The sequence below is a fragment of the Motacilla alba genome, chromosome 12, assembly GCF_015832195.1.
Source record: "Motacilla alba alba isolate MOTALB_02 chromosome 12, Motacilla_alba_V1.0_pri, whole genome shotgun sequence".
NCBI lineage: Eukaryota > Metazoa > Chordata > Aves > Passeriformes > Motacillidae > Motacilla > Motacilla alba.
The window spans coordinates 14,100,276-14,122,931 of record NC_052027.1 but is presented as its reverse complement, the minus strand read 5'-3'; the positions used below and the strand labels follow the sequence as shown (position 1 = coordinate 14,122,931).

The 22,656-nt window shown below is 42.3% G+C and overlaps 1 protein-coding gene across 1 annotated transcript; it reads right to left on the bottom strand.

Annotated features, from left to right (window-relative positions):
• Positions 1–423: 423 nt before the first annotated feature.
• TKT (transketolase) lies at positions 424–22,649 on the bottom strand. The gene is made up of 14 exons (XM_038148632.1): positions 22,375–22,649; positions 17,452–17,569; positions 16,019–16,132; positions 15,281–15,378; positions 13,476–13,667; positions 12,546–12,664; positions 11,461–11,654; positions 10,757–10,921; positions 9,986–10,142; positions 5,413–5,543; positions 4,295–4,378; positions 4,027–4,120; positions 2,312–2,434; positions 424–718 (listed from the first exon to the last, which is right to left on the bottom strand). Exons 1-14 carry the CDS (start codon positions 22,479–22,481, stop codon positions 531–533), a joined length of 1,884 nt encoding a protein of 627 aa, XP_038004560.1. The 5' UTR covers positions 22,482–22,649; the 3' UTR covers positions 424–530.
• Between the last annotated feature and the right edge of the window lie 7 nt (positions 22,650–22,656).

Below are 22,656 nucleotides of genomic sequence, written 5' to 3'. Positions count from 1 at the left end.
CATGAGAAAAGTTAGTTCTCAACAAAAAAGCAACTTACACATTGAGCTGCATCCTCTTGAGTGCCTGAGAATTTCCTGCTCTTCTTCCAGATCCTTTAGTCCTTCTCAGCATCACCCTTGCTGTAGCATCAGCCAAGCATTCAAAACTACAAGTTCCTATGAGGAGTTCCAACTTTTTTCCTTCACTTGTGCTGTCTGCACTACGATTCAGCCCAGGGCTCTGCTGGGCCTCACCTCCCCCTTGGTTCCCAGGACCTGGAACGTGTCATTCCACTTCAGCATCACCCAGCACACTGAGTACTTCCTCCTTGCCTTTGGTGTTAAATGGCTGGGGGCAATGCAGAGAGGAGGGGCTCTAAACATGCGGGTATTGCCCCAAAACACCAAACCCCACAGAGAAAAGAACACATTAAACTCCAGAAGGTTTTTTAAGCTGGTATTTTTATTAGAACTCTCTACATAAAGCACCTTTGCCTGCCTTAACCTCTCCGAACGCAGCTCTTCCGTTACACAGCACGAGATGCTCCGATCTACTCCGCATTCCTGGACTTGGACACGGCTGCCCTCACCGCCTGCATGATGGCATCCTTGTCAATGCCAAACATCCTCAGCAGCTCAGCTGGCTTCCCGCTGCGGGGCACGTGGGACACAGCCAGGCGAGTGACGGTGACACCGGGCTCGCCCACGACAGCGGCACACACGGCTTCGCCAATGCCACCTGTGGAGAGAGGGCAGACACGGCGCTGATGGAGCGTCCCAGCAGGAGCATCCACACTGCGTGTGTGAGGCCTGCAACTTACAGCCTCCATTCCCAGCCTCAGGAAAACACCAATCACACATGTCTGAGTGGGCTGACTGCGAACTGAAAACCCTGTCCTGTGTCAAAGGCATTCTGAGGACAAGCACGCTGCCATTTCTGAAGTACTCAGCCATAAGCAGCAGGACACACCTGCCTCTCAAGAGCACAGGACTGTCAGCAAGCTCTCACCACCTCAGCATCAGCCATCAGGAACCAGGTTTAAAAATACACTTTGACTGAAGAGCATTTACAAGTGTACTTAACGTGCTGAAATTCCAACCAATCTCAGCAGCACTTCAGTGCTCCATCTTTTCACAGTGCCTGTACGTGCTGCTGGGCACCTCTCTGGGTTATGTAATGTATTCACAACCTTTGCTCAGAGCTCAGCTCTGACTCACTATCAGTCACAGGGACAAAGGATGCAACAGGAACTGCATGGAGGCAGGAGAGACTGGAAGCAGAAGTACAAGGGAAGAAGAAACCAGGACTTGTGTGAAAAGCGTGTGCTGTGAGACCTGGTAGAAGAGACACCTTAGTGCTACCCTTCAGCCAGAGTGTATGCAGGATCACAGGGCTGCCCACAGCTCCAGGCATGGTGGGATTTAACCAAACAGCCTGCAGCCAGATGTACCTCTGTGGATGCAGCTGGTGAGCTCAGTGTGATGGGGCCTGCAATGCACTCAGGGTTCTGATGCACAGACACCTGCCCAGCCTGCGCCACTGAGCAGCATGCCAGCACAAAGCCCCTGTTCAGCGGCTCACAGTTAAGACTCTGCTGTCTTGCAAACCTGCAGTAAAATACTTGTCCAGAGCTGAACACTGAGCTAGAAAATTATGAGGTTCAGGGATCTATCACCATCCATTGTCTAGGACAAAAGCATGGTGTATCCAGCACTTACGGTAGACCCAGCTCACTTCAGGTACCTGGCAAGAGTGATGCTCACCTTAAATTAAGATAATATTCTCATAACTATATCTACTAATTTCTGTTAGTAGGTATCTATGATGGTGGAGAAGAAAAAGGGAAGAATTTATCCCAGAGTAACTGGAAGAAGTATGCAACTGTCTAAACCATCTGATTTCAAGCAACCTGGAGCCAGGCTTTTGGACACATGGAATACTTAAACCTGCACAGCAATGGTCTCTCTTTCAATTTCACACCTGCAAAGAAGCTGCTACAGCCTTTCAGAGAACACTCTGAGCAGAACTCCTGCAGCACAGCAGGAATTGACAATTTCACTGGGCACAAATGAATCCAGACTTCACTTGGCCCAAGCACACAAAGGACACACAAGGCCAAGTTAATCAGAAAGGCAGCTCTGATTACCCCTTAAATCTTTGGAACCTTTCAACCCTTAGTGTTACTTTATAATCCTAACAGCACGAAAAACCCCCTGAAATCTCTCTTTTGCTTTTATGGGATGACAGCATCAGGTCTCATACTCCTCTGTCAGCTCAGAAGCTGGAAGCTTCCAGCCTCTGAGGGCTGTGACCCCCCCAGACCCTTCTCACCTTCATGGTAATGGTCCTCAACAGTGATGATTCTGCCCTTGGTGGCTCTTGCATTTTCAAGTATTGTCTTCTTATCCAGGGGCTTTATAGTGAAGGGATCAATCACACGGATGTAGATCTTTTCTGCATAAATAAATGAAAAGGATTTGCAACAGTGAATTGCAACATGCAAGACAATGTCAGTGGTACAGGCAATGGCTGTGATCTCCTAGACCATTATGAGAACTGCCCACATGAACTCCCAGGTACCTGTATCTATGGCTCATCTACCACAGAACCCAGCCAACCCTAATGTCTATATGTATTCTTTCTCCATGCACCTTGTGGAATAGCGATATCCATTTATTCACACACATGATGGAGGGGGCCTGGATGAGGGACTCAAGGTAACCAGGAGCACCCATCAGTAAAAAAAGTAATCTAACTGGCTTTCCCCAGGTAAAAGAGAATCCAGTCACCAGAGAAATCCTCCTTACTCAGGCTGTCAATTGTAATTTTTTTCCAGACTTTTATTTTACCTTTATTGTCAAGCCAAGTGCAATTTCCACCTGATTCTTTGGTGTAGGCATTCTGAATTCTTTCTTCACTGCAGGCTCCACCTCTCCGGTGTGCCTATCTGAGCTGCCCAGCCCTACCAGGGCACCCTTAAGGTTGGTTGGCACCAAACCCAGATTTGCCCTGCCCTCATAAGGCAGGCCCAGTGGCTCATTAAAGCAGCACACAAATGGCAATTGTTTTTAAAGAATAGCAATTATGTGAGGTTGTCTCTAATCCTGGCTGGCTGAACACTGCGCCGACTCCTACACATGAAGAGGCCCTATTGTCAGTTTTGTGACTGAAGGCTCTTTAGTGGCCAATACATTTTGGGTATTAGACCCTGCCTCTGCACTATGGGATTATCTCTCCAGAGGTGATTACTCAGACTTCAAGATCAGCAGAGCATTGTAAAGCATGGTAAGTGTAGAAAAATAACAATGGTTCTGAAAATACAACTTTCAAAATGTCCTAAGCCTGGTGACTCAAGGTCATGACAAAGTACCAGTCCACCCAGATGCTGCACACAAAGCTCCCCATAAGCCACAGGCAGCATTACTGTATTATCTCCTGCTATTTGTAATCTCTTCCTGGGGAGAGGCTCCTGACTCACAGAGGGGATTTTGATGGTTTCTTTCTCTTATTTCATTGAAGGGTTACCATTGCTGTGAGATGTCAGTGGCTTGAGCACTGCCACAGATTTGTGCCCGTCCCACACTGGTTCAGAGTTGCTGCATTCAAAGGAGCCCAGGGCAGCAGTGAGCCCAACCCAGGGCCAGGTGCCCACGGGCACACACAGGTGACAAGCTGCAGCTAGGGACCTGGCCCCAGCCTGTTTGCAGCTGATTGTGCTGTACCAGACCAGGTGCCACTCCTGCTTCTCACACAGTGTCCCCAAGCCTCTGCCCACAGGGCACTACCATAGATCAGCAATTCTAAGGAGAACCCTGATGTGATCTGTAGTCAATTTTCATGGCTACTAATGCTGCTAGGCCAACTAAAACCTCCTCCATTAGGCAAGACTGGCAGCTGCATGCTGTGTTGAACTGTTTCAGCTAACAGGTGCCTGACTAGCTGTCTGAACAGTGTCATGAATGTTTACCAGTACAAAGGGTGAGCAGTTTGGCTGACTGGTATTGATTTTTTTTTGTGTTACATGACAAAAAGGAAAGAAGTCCCACCTTTTCTCAGCTGCTCTGCTGCAGCCAGTGCTTCATGCAGAGTGACTCCTGCTCCAATCACAGTCACTTGGTCATCCTTACTCTTCAAAACCACCTGCAAGAAAACATGTCCATGTGTTTTTAATGCTTAATCTTACTGGGTTTTTAAAAATATTTCTAGAGATTTTAATGAAAATATCAAATCTTTGCAACACTTTAGAGAGAAAAGGGCTTTTACAAAGGGAACATTGCATATTTTTCTGATTCTCTTTATCTGTGCAGTATTTACCTTTGCCTGTCCAATATGGAAGTCCTCATTGTTGTTGTAAATGACAGGGTTTTCAGGACGACTGGTTCTGATGAAACAAATGCCCTGTTTCCGAGGTAAGCATGTTAGAAGTTAGGAAAACAGAAAAGTGTTGACATTCTAGTTGATAAATCCTATGAAAAAAAATACAGCAAAATGACTTTTTTTCTATTTGCCTGATGTTTACCCTCCTATGTTGCCTCTGGTTTTATAAGTAAACTCTGCCCCACCAATTCCCATTAGTCCTTAGTGGCAGCTGGTTGCTTCAAACAGTACAAAACACTTCACCTCCTCTTAAAGCACTCTGATAATTTACAATTTCCTTTCTGATTCCAAGATACGTACTTCTCTTTTGCTCTCTTGTGGAAATGGAGAATCCTACTTGAGTTAATTAGACTCTTAGAACTTTACCATACATGTGCAACTTTTACTCTGTCAGTTTTAAATTAGAGAAGAATGCAGGGTTGAAAGCAAGGAAAAGGCTTTTAATCAGTTAAAGTTCAGATGCCCTTCCAGAGGAAGTAGCAAACTTGTACTTTAATCTGTTCTTCCCACTTCTTTCTCTACCTCTCATCTTTTTTTCCACAAACCACTCATCATATTTGTTACACACCAAATTTCCACACTCCTTCACTGAAAACCTGTAGTAGCAAGATTGAATTTTTTCAGATCATTTGCTACTTTCTTAAGAAAAACTTGTATGGCAGCCAAGGAAAATACTGATCAAGGAGATGATCAAAATCCTCAATATAGAGATATTTCCATATCCAGCTTCAAGTTTGACCCCAGAGATAAGGTACTAGGAGAGCACTTTTAGGTTCCTTAAAAACCTATATTTTAATTCAATATAGATTCAAACTGCACTTGTGTAATCATTTACATCTCCCCAAATCTGGCCCACAGCATTCAAGACTGTTCATTCTGCACTAGCCTGGACAGAATGTCTGCAACCTTCCCTTGAAAAGAAAACATCCCACTGCCCCACTGGAGCCTTGGGAAGAATTTACGTGGGTAGAGACAGGCAAGAAACATGCCAGAAGCAACAAGAGTAGTACAAAAGACAGAATTATTCTCTGGCTCAGAAATACTCTGATGCAAACCTTGGTGTTGGCAGCTATTTCCACTGCTTTTTCAGTGGCTACAGCATCACTGGGGTAAAACACAGTGGAGTTGGGAATAGCCCGGAACATGCACAGATCCTCCAGCCCCATCTGAGATGGCCCATCCTCACCTGGAAGAATTAAAGCAGGGTTACAAAGGAGCAAGTGCACATTTTTGACAATCACTCAATAAAGAAGTGAGGTTCAACGTAAACCAGGCAAAAAAGGAGAAAAGGATAAAATCAAGCACGCACACGACATGCAAGTCTACCTGCTTGAGAAAAGAATCATCTTCTCCTTAAACTTGGAACCATCTAAACAGTAAATAAGGATAGAAAGAGACTAAAAAGAAAGAGAACTGGGATTAAAAAGAAAAAATAGGAAATAAAGTATAACAATAAAACAACACAAAAGGAATACAACCAAATAGGAAGGGTACAGATACAGAAAGGGGGTCACAAGATATCTGAACATCTTCAGATTTACATGTGCTGAGGCAAAATTTATACTTGTCAATAAGTGTTCCTCCAGATTTAAACTGCTGGAAATGAGAATTGCATGAGTCCCATCAGAAATGGAGAGTGCAATTGGTACAACTACTCTCAAATTCTTAGGCTGATTTCAAGATTAAATGAAGGGTATGTATGCACTTTTTAATGCTGTAAAAAGGTCTTTTAAGGAGCAATAGGGCATCTGTGTTGTTAATTTAACAAGTCAAGCACCTCATGGCACAAACTGCAGATCTATGAAAAGGAACTGCTAGCCAGGACACGTGCTGGGTGCCATGATTTTCCATGGGTAAAGAAACAACCACCACAACACCCCCCGCCCCCAGTGACCTTATGTAATGGAGCTTTGGGAATGGCACTGCTCCAGAGCAGCCATGCACAGAGCTCTGAATCCACTCATGTCACAGCCTGCAGCAGCAGGGCTAAGAGCCTTCCCACATGCACCCACTACCTGTTATTCAGGAAGGACGAGTTCACGAGGAAGGAGGAGAATATTTTCCTAAGAGCGGCACAAAATTCTGAAGAACTTTAAACACGTTAAAGAGATCAATCATTGAACTCTGCCACTGCACATTACTAATAAAGTAAGCACAGACCAGGAAAAGGAAGTGTCTCAGCTTTCAATCATGACATGAAGACACCCTCTCAACATCACAGTTTCTAAATGTGTGTACTCTGAGTGAGAGGGATCCATCGGGCATTTTCCTTTCCTAAAATGCACTCGCACAATGAAGGCATAAAAGGAAAATGAAATTATGAAGAATGAAATTATCAGGTGATAATTTTAATATCCTGAATCTGAATCTTATCCAATGTGGAGAGTTACTCATGCTTGTCCTGCTTTTGTTATGGTGGTGCCAATACCACCAACATTGAAAGCTCCTCAGTTCAATTCAAAGTAACTTACAGACTGGCACCAAGTTGAGTCCGGCCCCTAGTCTTTATGAAAATCTCAATTAATATGGTTTTGGAATACCAAAGATCATGAGAGTATAAATGAGAGTATAATTCTCAATTACATCTGCAAAACCTACATTTATAGCTTAATAAAAGAAGTACTTATTAATATGAGCAGTAGCAAATGTCCAGGATATATAACAGTCTGAACAATTGATATTTCTATTTCTGGCAGATGTACACTATGATTTCTTTTACTATATGTTCAGTTTGAAAAATACAGATTTTTCCATTATTCTCCTATGACCTTTTAACTTATGTTTCAGTCCATCAGCAACTACTGGTCTAGGAGTGAGCCTGTACAAGTTCAGAAAGTCATTGTGATAGCTATTTCTCATCAATTTAATGGTTCAAATTTCAGTGCAGCAGAAGCCCAGGTCTGCCTAGAACTGCATACATAACACTTCAATTTTCACCACAGATGCAGATTGGATTCTGAATTCCATGCAGATTTGGAATTCCATGCAGGCCCAAAGTTCTAATAGGAAGTATGCTTCATTCATACCCTTTCATTTAAAATTGAATTTTTTAACTACTAAAGGATTTATCTGAATAACTTTCTTTATAACTCTTAATATAAGTTGCAAAACTTACATTAACATCATGTAACTCTTTATATAACTTTATATATTCTTTATATAAGTTGCAAAACTTTGGGTTGAAATTCTTTTTTTTTAAAAATCAAGTTGAGGCTTGAATGAGATTTGTACCTCTAATAACTTTATAAATCCAACTCTGCACTTCGCAGTCACAGCTCCCAGCAGAACATTTCATGTGCTGAAAATTGAAACTTGGAAGTGTAGTTCTAGGAGACAATTCAGGTAACCCAAAAGAGTTTTATCTTTCTAAATCAGCAAAGACCAAACCTAATTGGCTTTTACATCAACACTCTGCTTGCTAAAAGTCTGAAGCTGGAAGGACTGATTTTAGTAAGAGGCTTGTAATTACACACAGAAGCCATAATCTGATACACACTACATCCAGTCTCTGCTCCAGAGAATTATACTGCTACAAGTTAAGTTTGAGGTTTGAGATGAGATTACATGTGTTTGTGAAGCATCTTTAAGTCTTTACCAATATTACAGATCAACTTAACTATTTTGTTTAAAAAAATATTCCAAAACTATTAAATCAACTGAAAAACTGATGTATGCAGTGAACCTTAATTTACTACCCCTGTCAGCTCTCCCTCTCTTTCACTTTCCCTAGAAATACCTACTAGTTTTTCAAGCATGAATGTCTACTTGCATTTCTCTTCTTGGTATGCAAGTCTGTTCCTGTTTTCATGGGTCATGTCTATGCATTTCAGATTAAAACTAAAGTTCTCTTCCTCCTTCAAACCAAAGCCAACCCCACTACGATCTGACATGTTCCAAACAGTTACAGTGGGAAGCTAAGACCAGAGAAGACTCTGCTGGTGAGGGCCCTCAGCCAGTTGGACTGAGATGTGCTGGCTCTGCTGCCTTGGTCTCCACTGGCAAACCCTTTTCCCACACCTCTCAGGAGGATGGACTGTAGGACAGGGCCTGGACAAGCAAAGTTCCTTCTGCAGTAAGACATCCTGGGTTTGGCTGGGACAGTTAATTTTTTTCTTAGCTGGTATAGTGGAGTGTTTTGGATTTAGGATGAGAATACTGTTGATAACACACCAGTGTTTTGGTTGTTTCTGTGTGGTGTTATCCTAAATCAAGGACTTTTCAGTGTCCTCATCCTCTACCAGTGAGGAGATGGACAAGAAGCTGGGAGGGACCATGGCCCAGAGAGCTGGCCCAAGGGACATTCCATACCACAGAATGCCATGCTCAGCATACAAACTGGGGTGGACTGGCTGGAAGGGGCTGACCACAGCTCAGGGACAGGCTGGGCATTGGCCAGTGGGTGTTGAGAAATTGTACTGTGCTTGTTTTTCGGAGGTTTTTTTTTTTTTTATAATTACAATTATTATTAGTAATAGTACTAATAGTAGCAGTTAACTTACAAGTTTTTTTCTGATTCTCTTCCCAATCCCATTGCAGGGACAGGGAGTGTGTGAATGGCTAAGTGGTACTTGGTGTCCAGCTGGGATTAAAGCACAACAGATCAGGCTGGTGACCTCCTGAGGAACCTCAAGCTACAAGAGTCCATGGGAGCTGACCACATGCATCCCAGAGTCCTGAGGGAATTGGCTGAGGTAGCTGCCAGGACACTCCCCATGAAAAGTCACAGCAGCACCAGGTGGAGTCCCTAGTGACTGGAGAAAGGGAAACACTGCACCTGGTTTTAAAAAGAGGAAAAGAGAATCCTGGGAACTACCAACTACCACTCTGTGTCTGGGAAGATCCTGGAACAGATCCTCCTAGAAGCTGTACTAAGGCACATGGGGAGAGGGAGGTGGTTCAAGACAGCCAAGGGTAAGTTCTGGTTCACTTTGAGCAACCTGGTCTGGTGGGAGATGTTGAAGGAGATGACCTTTAAGGTCCCTTCCAACCCAAAACCTTCTGTGATTCAATTTTCTGAACTGTGTAACAGCTTCACAGTTCCTGTTTCATTAGTATGGAAGAGATTTTGGATTTTCTTAATCGCCATATTAATTTCAGTAGTAAAAAAATACTGGGATAAGTTGAAGTGCTTATTTCAAATGTGTGATCTCTAAAGTGTTTTTGAGATGGATGGGCAAGAGCATCTGTGCAAGAACAATATCATTAGTTTCTCATTTAAGAGACTGGGAAAAAACGGTACAATAAGCACATGACAACTCTCTCCACAGAGAGAATATTCTCTTTTTTCATCAACTGCAAAGATGAAATGGAATCTAAACCCCTCAGTTTCAGTCCAATCCCTTTATATCAGTATTTACTTGTACAGTAGGAAAGCTTGTAGAGAAAAGTCCTATTTTCATCAGGCCAAAGAGGAAAAACAAGGCCGATGACAGCTTGAAATTTTTCTCATTCTTTCTAAATACAACAGAAGTAGACTTGCAAATACGACTTCCTCCTATCACTGCTGCCACAGTTACACCACCCCAGCTACAGTACAGCTTGCCTCCAGAGAGCAGGATCCGTCTGGCTGCCAGACACCTATCAGTGAGCGGATGGGGGCTGCTGCTGGGGCGCCGCGGGTGCCCTTACCGATGGAAACGCCGCAGTGGGAGCCGCAGAGGTTGATGTTGCTGTCGGAGATGGCAGCCATGCGGATCTGGTCGAACGCCCGCGAGAAGAAGGTGGCAAAGGTGCTGGCAAAAGCAACGGTCCTGTCACGAGTGGCACAACCAACGGCAATGCTCACCTGAAAGAGGGATGTTGGATAAGAACAGTGAATTCCTCATTTATCAGTGGTTTCCAGGATATCATCTGTGGGACTTCTTGCCCGAAAAATTTAGCAAGAAGCTCTCAATGCAGATTAAAAATCTCTGTTGAGTCCTGCTTCTATTTGCTGGCATTTCCAGAAAGGAAAGGAGGCAACTCACCCTCCCAGTATCTATTCTCCTGCATCTCCTCTGCTCCATGCTTCAACTGCTAGCTGTCATTGTTGACTCTTACTGGCAGCTTCTTTTCTTTATCTGCTTAAAGCAGCCATTCAAAGATTTTTAAGACTTATCCCCCTCTTTCTTCTCCTGGATCAAAGGCTTAGGTTCTCAGTCCAATGGACATGGTCTTGCTATCTCCAGAAGACAAAAATCATCATTAGTAAGAGGGAATGGATTTACCTGTGTTATTTGGACTTGTATTTACTAAAAAGGGCCCTTCTTTAGCAACTTAGAAATTAGAACAAGGTTCCTAAATAGGTTTTTGCTACAATTACCTCATATTTATTTGCAAAACAAGTATTAGACCCCCACTGTAAGGGGACTGACACTGAATGGTCATACTGATCTTTCCGTAACCCAAGGGAGCAGTTACCATGTTCTGCTCAGCAATGTAGCACTCAATGTAGCGACTGGGATGTTCCTTCTTGAAGAGCTCTGAGAAGGTGGAGTTCTTTGTGTCGCCATCCAGGGCAATCACTCGATCGTTGGCGTGGCCCAGTTTTGCAAGCGCAACCCCGTAGGCCTTGCGGGTGGCCCACTGCAAAAGGAAAACACACCAGGGCTGCTGTTACTCGCTGATTTCTAGAGGCTTTTTTTTTGTTCCTGTTTTATGGTTTTCAAATGATTGCAGTATCAAAAGTACATATGAGTATGGTGACACACAGAAGAGTAAACAAACCCACAGTGAAACATTAGAAAATACATCTGTGCTGAAATTGCTAACTCCCCACCAATCTGGCTAGGAAATGTTTAAAACCTTGCTTTCCAATCATGGAAATTCACTGAAGCTCAAGGAGTTTCTTCAATTTCAGAGGCACATAAAATAGTTTAGAAAATTGATAATAAACATGAAATGAAGAAGTGTGATTTGAATCTCCGTATTTTAATATATTGATATACCTTTTCAGTACCCAGCGAGTTGACTGTCTGTGTCACACCACAGGAATAGGTGTCTGCCTACTGAGAAGAGGTGGGTAGCTGCAACTGGGGCAAGGGATAACACAAAACCTCCTGCAATCCAGGTAAACAGTCTCACACTTTGAAATACCTGACCATCAGTGAAAAAGAAGGAAATACCTTTTCTCCCACTTTGTAAGTTGGTGGAGATGGCATCTTAATGTTTCTAATATTTACTATAGGTGCATCTTCTTCTGGAAGGGCTGGAGAAAGCTTTTTCTTGTTCTGGATTCTGTCATCTATTTCCTGAATGACCTGTTCAGCCATATTTTTTGGAAGGGGCTTTCCATGCCAGCTTTCCTTATCTTCAACACCTGTGTATTTAAAGTCACATTACAAGTTTAAAAAAGTATTAAAATGATTTAAGTTTTTAGCTGCAGATTGTACCCAGATGAAAGTGCAGTGGAGTATGACAGTCCAGTATTTTCTTCCAAGGAAGAAATTCCTTGAACAATTACAGTAGTATTCAACTGCATTAAGACAGACAGATTTAAACAAATAGGAGGAATTTTACATCATCAAATTACATGTATTCCAAAGTTGTGACAAAATCCCAGTGCCTTCTACTGAAATTATTTGTAAATTTGCCCCTAACAGACCTAAGTGTGGCAGGAAGCAACCAGTAAATCAGTGTGAACATTTCCCATGAAATTTCAACAGTTGTATTTAAACAAACTCAGATAAGTTTGCAACAACAGTTAACCAAGGTGTCCAATTGAAATAAGATCTGATATTTTACAGCTTTATGTTAATAGCTTCTGATGGACTCTTATCTGTGCACCCGGCACTAACAGCCAAATCACCTCCCTGGCTGACACACTGCTTTTCCTTCAGTAAATGCAAATAATGAACTTTGCTCGCTTACTCAATGAAAAGGAATGAAGATATTCACTGCTGTTATTAATATTTATCTGGTCAGAAAGGCAAGCTCAGAGTGCTGCTAAAAGCTGTGGCTAAAGGGAATCATGGCAACCCTTGACACGCTGATTGTGCATTTGCTCCATCCCATGGGTAGAACACTCCGTAGCTGGCACATGTCTTACTTGATAGGAACAAACCAATTTTCTCAGCAATAATGTTGCTGGGAGGTACAGAGGGTCAAAGACCTTCTGCATGTTATTGCTGAGATGTGCAGCTACCTGTACTGCAGCACTAGATGTACATCATATCTACATGTGTATGCAAAGCAAGAATTGTTTTATTACCTGATATGCCTCTGCCTTTAAAAGTCTTTGCAATGATGGCTGTTGGCTGATGTTTGGCCTGGCCAAAGGCTTTGCAAAGCTCCTCCACACTGTGCCCATCCACGATGATGGCATGCCAGCTAAGAACACAAACAGATCAACTGTTTCTAAAGGGTTTTAGCATGTGACACTCTCTGGTAGTCAGCAATAACAATAACAAATACTAACTTCATTCCAGTGCAGTGTCTTTTTAGGAGACCCAAAGTATGCCAGAAACACGAACTAGCGTTTATTTGAGACCATAAAGAATAGCACAGCTGCTTTTTTATAATGCAAAATGAGTCACAGGGGGATCAACAACTATGAGCAAAATTCACAGCCCACAGATAACTTAAGTTTCCTACTTTTCTTCAGACATCATGGCCATTTTTAATCACAAGAGCAAATCAAACATATAGAAATAAGATGAAAACTGACAATAGACGTTGATTAAAAAAACCCAAAACACTCAGGCATAATTTGGTTTCTATTGTATCTGACAATTTTTTTAGCATGGACTTTGCATCTGCATAGAAATATGAAACTAAATGAAAGCCAATGCACAAAGAATTCTCTTACTTTCCATGCTGTTTTTTTCTGATCTACTTGCTATAATAGGACACGTGGTCACAGTTATAAAATCTGAATTTGATGTGTTTAAAACCGTTTTAAGACCCCTGACAGATTTATTTATGCAAGCAGTTCTTGTTTTCCCTGAAAACCAACAAATTTTGCCACTTCCAATATTCCTGCTGCAGCCCTAAAGTCGACCAATATCAGGCATTATGAAAGACCCTCTTCCTTGCTGATAGAATCCTTTAGCGCTGAAAGCTCATTTGAACAATTCTGAGAAGCAAAGAGAACATACATTTTCAAATGAGAGATTATCCTGAGCTTCTCCCACTCACATACCCAAAGGCCTCGCAGCGTTTCTGGTAGATTTCAACGTGATGCTGCAGAGGAGCAGGGTCACTTTGTCCAAGACGATTAATATCAAATATAGCAACAAGATTATCAAGCTTGTAAAAGCCAGCAAAGGCCATTGCCTCCCAAACAGAGCCTTCAGATAACTCTCCATCTCCAAGCAGACAGTACACTCGGTAGCTAGAAGAAATTAAAAATGAAAATAAATTTGGTTTGATGTGTAAGCACTATTAAATCAAACCTCCTCCAATAATTCATAGTAAGAATTGACTTCATTTTTCTATCCCAAACTCAATTCCCATTGTTCAATGCATTCACTTCAGCTAAAATTACGTAACCTCAGACAAACCAAATGAAAATAGTTATGAGCTGTTACACGTTAGAAAAATAAGATGAGAAATACTGCACTCCCTTCCAAACCTTTGTCTCAAAAAAATCAAGTCTTAAGCCTCCCACTGCAAGGCTTGACTGAACAGGCCGATTGAACACTGTCACTGTGACTCAGCAAGATCCTGAACAATGCAGGGACAGTTACCTCTGCTTCCTCCTTCCTCCCATATACCCTCTGGAAGGACAACCAACAGGAATTAATTTCAGGAAACTCTAAATTGTGGATGAGCTCAGCTAGGATTGAAGCATACTGCTTCAGAGTTCAGTAAAAAGATAACCAACATTAAATGACTTTGTAGACTATTTCTCCAACCACTGAAGCCCTTTATTTAGGTAAAAGTCAGTTAGCAGGAGTACTGCCTCATCTCTACCAAATTCAGCCACAGCATTTGTCTTTTACTACCACTCTTCTTCTGGACAACAAAACTTTGTAAATGTTTATTCCCCACTAAAATGAAAAGAAAAAAAAAAAAGTAAATTATTCTTCAAATATATAATTATAAAACAGAATAATTGAGATGGCTGTCAGTGATTATTTTTTTACTCAACATGAAGCTATAACAGACTTTTGATCTGATTCCTACCTGCCTTCAGCTAAATGTGAACTCCTTGCACTTAAGCTGCTCCCCAGTGCTGCACGCAAGACCACCTTTTCCTTTTGTCATGTAAGCACTAGTTAGATTTTTTCCACACGTAGCATCTGCTAAACTCAATTAAAATCAGCAAGTCATCTTTCACAGAAATGATTTCAAGCTAGTGAAGTGTAGGACACATTAACTGGGCAGCCTATGCTTGGATGTACTAGAACTGTCAAATAAAATATATCAACCACATCAGGCTATTTTCCTCCTCATACAGATTTGCCTTTAGACATCTTCTTTTCTTGTGCACAAAACCAATGGCAGGAGCAGTCATTTTTGTCTCTGTGGAGTTGAGTGCCTTTCTGATAACATTTTGGAGCCCTACTTTATGATTCAATTATGCTATTATTGACCATAACAGTTCCTTATCCAACATTCTCCTTTATTTGTCATCTGACTTTGAACAGACCTCTCCAGCTTGCACTTTCCTTCTAAAGGGACACATCCAGTCTCAAAATGGATATCAGTTACTTTCTGGAAGTTAGAGGCTCCTCCAACAACTCCCTGTCTTCTCTGTTCAGGAACATCAGCTTGCAATGCTGTCAGGTTACAAAAGAAACACACATATGCACTAATTGTTGCTAATCTTTAAACCCTTGGTAGTTTCACTGGCAACAGCTTTGTAATTATCTATCATTTAACACCTGAATGTGAAATCAGATTTGGGATTGAATAAAGGAGAATGAATCTATCTGTCTATCTTATTTTAACAATATTTTCCCATTGAATGCCTATAATCATGAAGTATGAAAATGGAATTACCTGGCTCTGTCAAAGAATTTGCCAGTGTATGCCATTCCACAAGCAGCACCAAGACCCTGCCCAAGGGATCCAGTAGCCACATCAGTGAAGGCTTGTCTCTGAGAATAAAAAGATGATTATTTTATAGTTATGAAATAGAGGAAGTAATTTCCAGTGCTAGAAGATGGTTCAACATACACCAAAATGCAGCTTCTCAGCCATAACAATGTGCAAGTCCCTCTAAATCTTGAACCCCTGATTTCCCTGCAGTGCAGATTTCCTTCATGTTGACTGTCACAAGCTGGCTACTCTGAGACTGAATGGAATTTCTCAGCTATGCTTTGGATGGCAACAGTTAAGAATTGATGATTTTGTGTAAAAAAGAATCAATTGAAACAAATGGCTGGGAATGGAAAGACAATGAGGTGGCCAAACTGGGTGTAAACTCTTGAAATACCTCAAAGCTGCTTAAAGGGCAAGTGAAGCCTGGATGGAACTTTACCTAAACATTTATGAAATGGAAAATACTACCGTGCAGGGCTGTAGGGGAACTTTACTACAACAATTAAGGTCATTTCTACAGGCTCATTCAAACACAGTTCAAATTCAAATTCATTTGTGAAGCCATAAATGCCATCATCCTTCTTAGAAGTCTTTATCTTTCCTGTACTGAATAGCTGGCAACCAAAATTGCTGTGAAATACATACACTTGTTGTTTCACAGAAAACACTTTCCTATCAAATATTATGAGCACTCACTGGCACTGGGTGTCCTTCCAGGACAGAATCAATTTTCCTCAAGTTCAGTAATTCTGCTTCTTGTAGAAAGCCAGCCTCTGCCCAAACAGAATATAAAATTGGTGCTGCGTGACCCTAGAGAGAAACAGAAATTGTCAACAAAACACAAGTTTCACTTTCCCGACTATCAGGACAAAACTCTACAAAGCTGACAAACCTTGAAATCAGGTTCTTAGAGTTATTAAACAGTTTTACAATGCACACATTCACACTGATGTTTGTTTCCAAGTTCCCCATGCCCCTGCTTACAGCACCCCAGCAGGATGAGCAGTGTTATCTCACTAGAGCTTCCTTCAATATGAACGTACTCAGGGTTGAATGCAGTGAGTGACAACAGGCAAAGTTTTAAGCTTTGTACACTCAGACCTTTGTGGAGCAGTCATCTTCCACTCCTGGAGTCATCAGGAGTCAAAAGAGCACACAGAGGTTTGAAGCCATTTAGCAACTCTGGACAGAAACACTAATTAGAGTGCTGAAGCAAACACGAGGGAGTGACTCTCAGAGCTTCCCCACCTCAGCATCAACTGCTTGCTTCTCACTCAATTCCTTCTTCCAGTGGGGCCACCAGAAATGGCAACAGTTACATCCAGCACAAGGGCACTCACCATGGGCTCTACTGCGAGCCACCACTTGAGGAATTCTGACTCAAAGGTGGAATGTGCATCACTGGAGCACTTCATCTGCCACGTTTTACATCATTTGCCATGTTTTATGTTTTCTGAAGGCCCCTCACCTGCCTTTATGTCATATGAGCAATACATCCCCATGATTTGCAAGGACACAATGTAAAAGGGGACAGAAACACTAACAGCCAGCACAGACTGGGGTTTAAGTGTTTTCTGACCCACAGTGGCTTCAGACGTACAGTGACTTTAGTACCATGCTGGCACAGTAGGAATGCAAACTACAAACTACTGACTAACCTGCCCTGTTTCATGTAATGCTCCCTGAGAAGCTGGCAGGAGTTAGTGCCCACTGTGACATGGCTGCAGGCAGAACAGCAGGGCTGCCTTTAACAAGAGAGCACAAAAGCCAACTGCAACTGCCTCGTTGGAAAAATAAAACAGACCTTACTGCATCCTGATAGATTGTATGGACAATATAATATTTATTATTTAACATTACAACAACTTAACACGGTGGAATTAAGACTTATCGGGACACATTACAAAGACCCCTTTTTAACTGTTTTTAAGTTATGTTGTAACTTAATTCAGCCAGTTTCTTTCTTTCTGAAGCAAATTCCAGGTTCTCAAATATTTCCAACAGACTTCTCTGCAGATGTAAGTGTATGTAAACACAAGTCAAAGAAGACAAGTCAATTAAATCTACAGACAGACAGCTCTTTGCTAGCAGACTGTAACAGGACAGCAAACCAGTAATTATTTATTTACCTTTGAAAGAACAAACCGGTCGTTGCTGGCGTTTCTGGGGTCTTGCACTTTGTACCTCATGGTATGGAAAAACAGCACAGACATAATCTCTGCTGCACTGCAACATGATGTAGGGTGGCTACAAGTCAAGAAGACCCAAGATTACCACTTGTGTTACTGTTTCCTGAGGACCACATCTTCAAAGTATCACGTCATTAGACCCCAACTCCTGAGCATTAAAATACACAAATCTGAAGTGTTTGATATCCCACCCCCATGCTGCTCGCCCAGTGCCAATCAAATACTTTGAGACAAAGGGAGCCTCAGATCTGTTTGAAATGAGTGTTCAATCAAGACCTTGCTGACAGCTCAAGGACTTGTTTTTTAGAGATCTCCCTTCTCCATGCCAAGGACCACCACCTGAAGGGGTGGCTGAAGCACAGGACAGTCAGACACAGGCTGTGTCAGCCTGGGCCTGAAATCAGACTCCACTGATTTATCTGGTGGCAGAAATTCACACCAATGCAGAGGAAACAAGGACAGCTTTCCACAGAACTGGAGCCACTCACTGAGTGGAGAAATTAAAAGCACGGCATCAGGACTTGTTCAGGCTCCGATGTACATGCAGGGCTTGGAAATGCAAGATTAACTTCTGCAGAGAGTTCTGGAACATTTATAATAGTATAACTTAGGAACCATTTCATTGTACCACATTAGAGCTGACAGAATAAGAATTCTGATTTCTAAAGAGGACATTAAATAATGCAATTCTTGTTTTCATCTTCTACTGAAACTGGATATGGAAATTTACTGTCTCTCTCCAGTAAACACCCAGATACATTTTGTAAAATACTAAATTGCTTAATCTTGGGCTAAGAGGGGAAGTAACATTTACATCTTTGTAAGTTTGAAATATTGTATGAGTTGGTTTATCAAACATTTTTAAGTATCTTGTAGTATCTCCCATTGAATAGTCTGGAATAACAGCAGCATGAATTCATACTCAACTATAACTTAGGAATACACAGGCCCATTTCAAGGGAACTGTGCCATAAAGTACCAAGTGAATATAAAGTTATGTGAAGAGGTTATGCAAGTAGCAAATATGGCGTTATTCCATGATAAGGCATATATTTCATTAGAAGTGCAGTAGAAGGGCACAGAATTACTTTTATTTATCTAGATTACTGTAATTTACATAATAATCACTGTAGTTCTTATGCACCTGGAATGGGTGGCACCATTTGACCACTTGGGAGTACCAGCCTTGGCTTTTCACTTGCCATAAAGCTTAAGAGGGGTAAGGAGGCTCTTTAAAAAACTTTATTCACTATGGAAAACAGCATTTTTCAGATGTTACTGATGTAAACATAATTCTTGACATCAGCCATTGCTACTGAAGCACAGGAAAGTGGATAATGAATAGTAAGGAGGTTGAAAAAGCGGTTTCTTCTTACTTCCTCTTCTACCAACATTTACTTTTCATCTTTAGCAGGCTATTCTTCAAATATTTGATCCTACTTGTAAAACAGGACAAACTGACTATGAAAGTGTCACTTTTGTTTCCTACATGTACATTTACCATGCATGTTAGGATTAGACAACACTTTCACTAGAACTTTAATCAGAATATTTTCTTTTGATAGTAATAAACCTTCCCACCCAACATCCCCAACATAACTGCAATAAGAGAATAAAAACATGCAAAAACACTAGCAAAATACAAATTATGGTTAGTGTCCATCCCTTAGTAAGTACTCACACACAGGGAACCAAGAGAATTAGCTTTAAACCATGGTTCAAACATATTAGTAAATATTTATGTATTTGAGTTAATCAATAAGCCTTACATGCTTGTTTAAAGCTTTCATTCCTTTAATTTTATTAACTGTATACTTAACCATACTTCTATGAACTCCTGGTCTTGATTAAAAAAGTTTTAAACCACCTAAAATGGTAGCATGTGGAAATAAAAAAAAAGGTAGAAAAATTTAATAAATTACCTGAAAATTGGAAAAACATCTTGTTAAAGCTACAGGTTAATTAAATAAATTTCTACTATCAGAAATAAAAAAAACCCTTAACTTTGAAATACAGTCCTCTGGTAGGAAACCAAACCAAAGTACACTAGAACACCAGAATCCTGGATCCACACAAAAAAAAACCAAACAAAAAACCCAACAAACAAAAAAAACAAACAAAAGAACCCAAACAAACAAAAAAAAAAAGGCAAAATAATTGCTCCAAGTTATTTTTTGGGGTTTTTTATTACTGTGAATCAATTGGTATTTGTTCCATCTACATGTATCCACATATTTCAAAGGCTAGCAGTGGAAAGCTAAAATGGAACACTGAGTCAATACCAAAAAAACTGAAGAAAAAATCATCTGCAACAAGTGATCACATCACATATTATGAAAGTTAACTGTCTCTTAAGAAACCCTTGCAACTTCCACTTTTAAGAATGTATCCGTCCTGCTCTAGGAAGCCAAGACACTGTTTCAAAACTGAAGATATTTATCATCAGCTACAGCAGAGACTCTACCCATTTCAATGCGAATGTGTGCACTACTTATCTAAAAGAAAAGGCTCTTCCACACCCCAAAGCAAGTATGGTCAATCTTTACAACTAACCTAATCAAATTTTTGCCCATGTAAGTAATTTTGAGCGCAAAATTTTTTTTTCCAGTTCACTGAATTTTTCCACTCCAGCTGATGAAATACTCAAAGTGATGTGTTTGAGCAACTTCAGGATCAGACTGAGTCAGGTCTTGTCCAGGCAAAGACTGCACTTTCTTTAACAGAAGGTAAAAAAAGTAAAGACTGCAAGAACTGGTGTGACATATCTACCACACCACCATTTGTGTTGCAATACATGCCACAGTTCACAGAAATTACTTCCTTGAAAGTAGTAGGCAGGTCCTGTTTTTTCTGAACTGCTTTTATTGCAAGTATTTCCTTCAGTTTTTACAAGCTACACCTTTAACAAACATGTATTTCCTTAACAAAGTCAAAGCCATCATGACAATTCACATTTTAACTAACTGTAAGCTTATATTTAAACTTAACTTGCATTCAAACATCTTTTCCCATCCTCAGTGCACACCAGCAATTTAAGCAAAGCACACTGTCTGAGTTTTTGGAAAACATTCATAATGCACAGCTGCTTTGGAAATGTACATGCTTTGCCTAACTCCACAACAGACTGAATGTCTTTTGGGCACATTACTACACCATCATCTTGGCAGCCAAATCTTATTAAGAAAATATATTACTTATCAACAGAAACTTCTCTCAAGAGCCCATCTTTCATAATCTGCTTGTTATCAGGTTGTGTAATAATTTCAGACTACACAACTCCAGTGGCAGAATAAACCAGAGGGATTAATGAAATGCCTTTGTGCTAGAAGGACTCAGTGCTGTAGCACAGATGAACCAGGGAATAAAAAGCTTGAGTAAAACTATTTACTGTTTCTTCATCAGTATGGTGAGAATGGTTTTACTGGTGAATTTCATGGACCACGGAACAGAAACAGAGGCTGTAGAAAGATCCTTAATTTTTAACAGCACATCAGACAAAACAGGGAAATAATTTTATCTGTTGATGAGACAACTGATACCACACGTCCCTGTGGCCTACTTAAAATACTTACTGGAAGCTGAATGCAGAAGCCCAAGCTCTACAAAGCACAATTTTTCAATTTACACTTTCACACAGACTTGTGTAATAGTGTACACTGCAGCTCTGAATCAAATCAAGAACTAAAAGGGCAATTGTTGGGTGTCCCATACTTCTCTTTCCAGACTGGAGCCAACAAGACAGATTTGTAGAAAAAGCACTGCTCTGAGTTGCTGAGAGGTTTCCCGTGTCCAACACCCCATTTCACAGGAAGAAGCACTGCAGCACTTTCACTTGCTGCCTGCAAACCGAACGAGTAAAGTTCAGCTCCGAGAGCCATGTGAGGGAGCTCATGCCAGGCGCAGGGTGGGGACTGGAAGGCAATTCAAAGAAGCTTTATAATATTTTGCACATCACCCTTCTTCACACAAACCTCAGCATCCAAGGGATTCCTTCAGGTTTTTTTGAACACTGCAACTAGTTTCAAAGAGTGCCAAAGGAGGAAATTGCAACAAGACGGGATATGGGTAAAAAAGAAAAAAAGCCCAGCACTTTGTATATTTATTAGCAAGCATTCATATATTTTTCAAGCAGGAAAAAATGGCTTTAATTTTACACGACTAAAAGCGGATTGTTTGCAGAGATTTTTTTTTTCCATAGGTAAAGCACGATCAAAGAAAGGATAACGCTGGAATCTGCACACATCAGAGCCCACATTAAATCCTGTCCAGAGGCCTGAATAAACTGCCCATTGGAGACCGCGGGCATTGCACAGATAATCCCACTTGGGCTCACTTGAAATTCTGTGCAGAATTAGTTCCAACTGACGGGCACGCAATGAAAAAGAAGCCGCTCGCGCCTCGGGCACAAATTCTTTGCTTTCCAGTCCTGCCCCAACTTAGCATTCCCGGCCTCTCTCCCAGTCACAACACCCGCCGGCACCGGCGACCGACGTGGCCGGGCCCGGGCGGGCTCTGGAGCCCCCGGCCGCCATTTCCACACGTGCCAGCTCCGCATCCATCAGCGCCGGCGGCGCCGGGGCCCCGCTGGGCTCGGCCCTGCCCGCTGCCCATCCCCGCGCACGCCGCCCCAGCGCTCCCGCGGGCGGCACGGCCGGGCCCGCGGCATCCCCGCACCGCGGGCGGGAAGCGGACCGCGGGATCGGGGGCCGTGCCCCCGGGGCACCGGAGCGTCTCCGGGCAGCGGGAACCCGGCACGGCCCCTCCCAGCACCATGCCGAGGCCGGATGCAGCCCCGGGATGCGGGAGCGCGGCTCTGGTGCGCGGCCGGGGCTGGGTGGCCGCACGCCCGCCTGTTTCACTCACCCGGAGCCGGCCGCGGTCGTGGCCTTGATGGAGCTGATGCGGAGCCGGTTGGCCGTGTCCTTCAGCGCCTGCAGCGTCTGCTGGTCGGGTTTGTGGTAATCCTCCATGTGTGCGACGCGGGAGGGCTGCGGCGGCGGCTGGTCTCGGGCGGCGGCGGCTGGACCTGGTCTGAGGACGGGCTTAGCGATGCGGCGGCGCAGCTCACCGGGGCCGAGCGCTGGGGCGGAGAGAGGAGCGCGGGGGAGGGGAGAGGAGCGAGGGGGCGGAGAGAGGAGCGGCCGG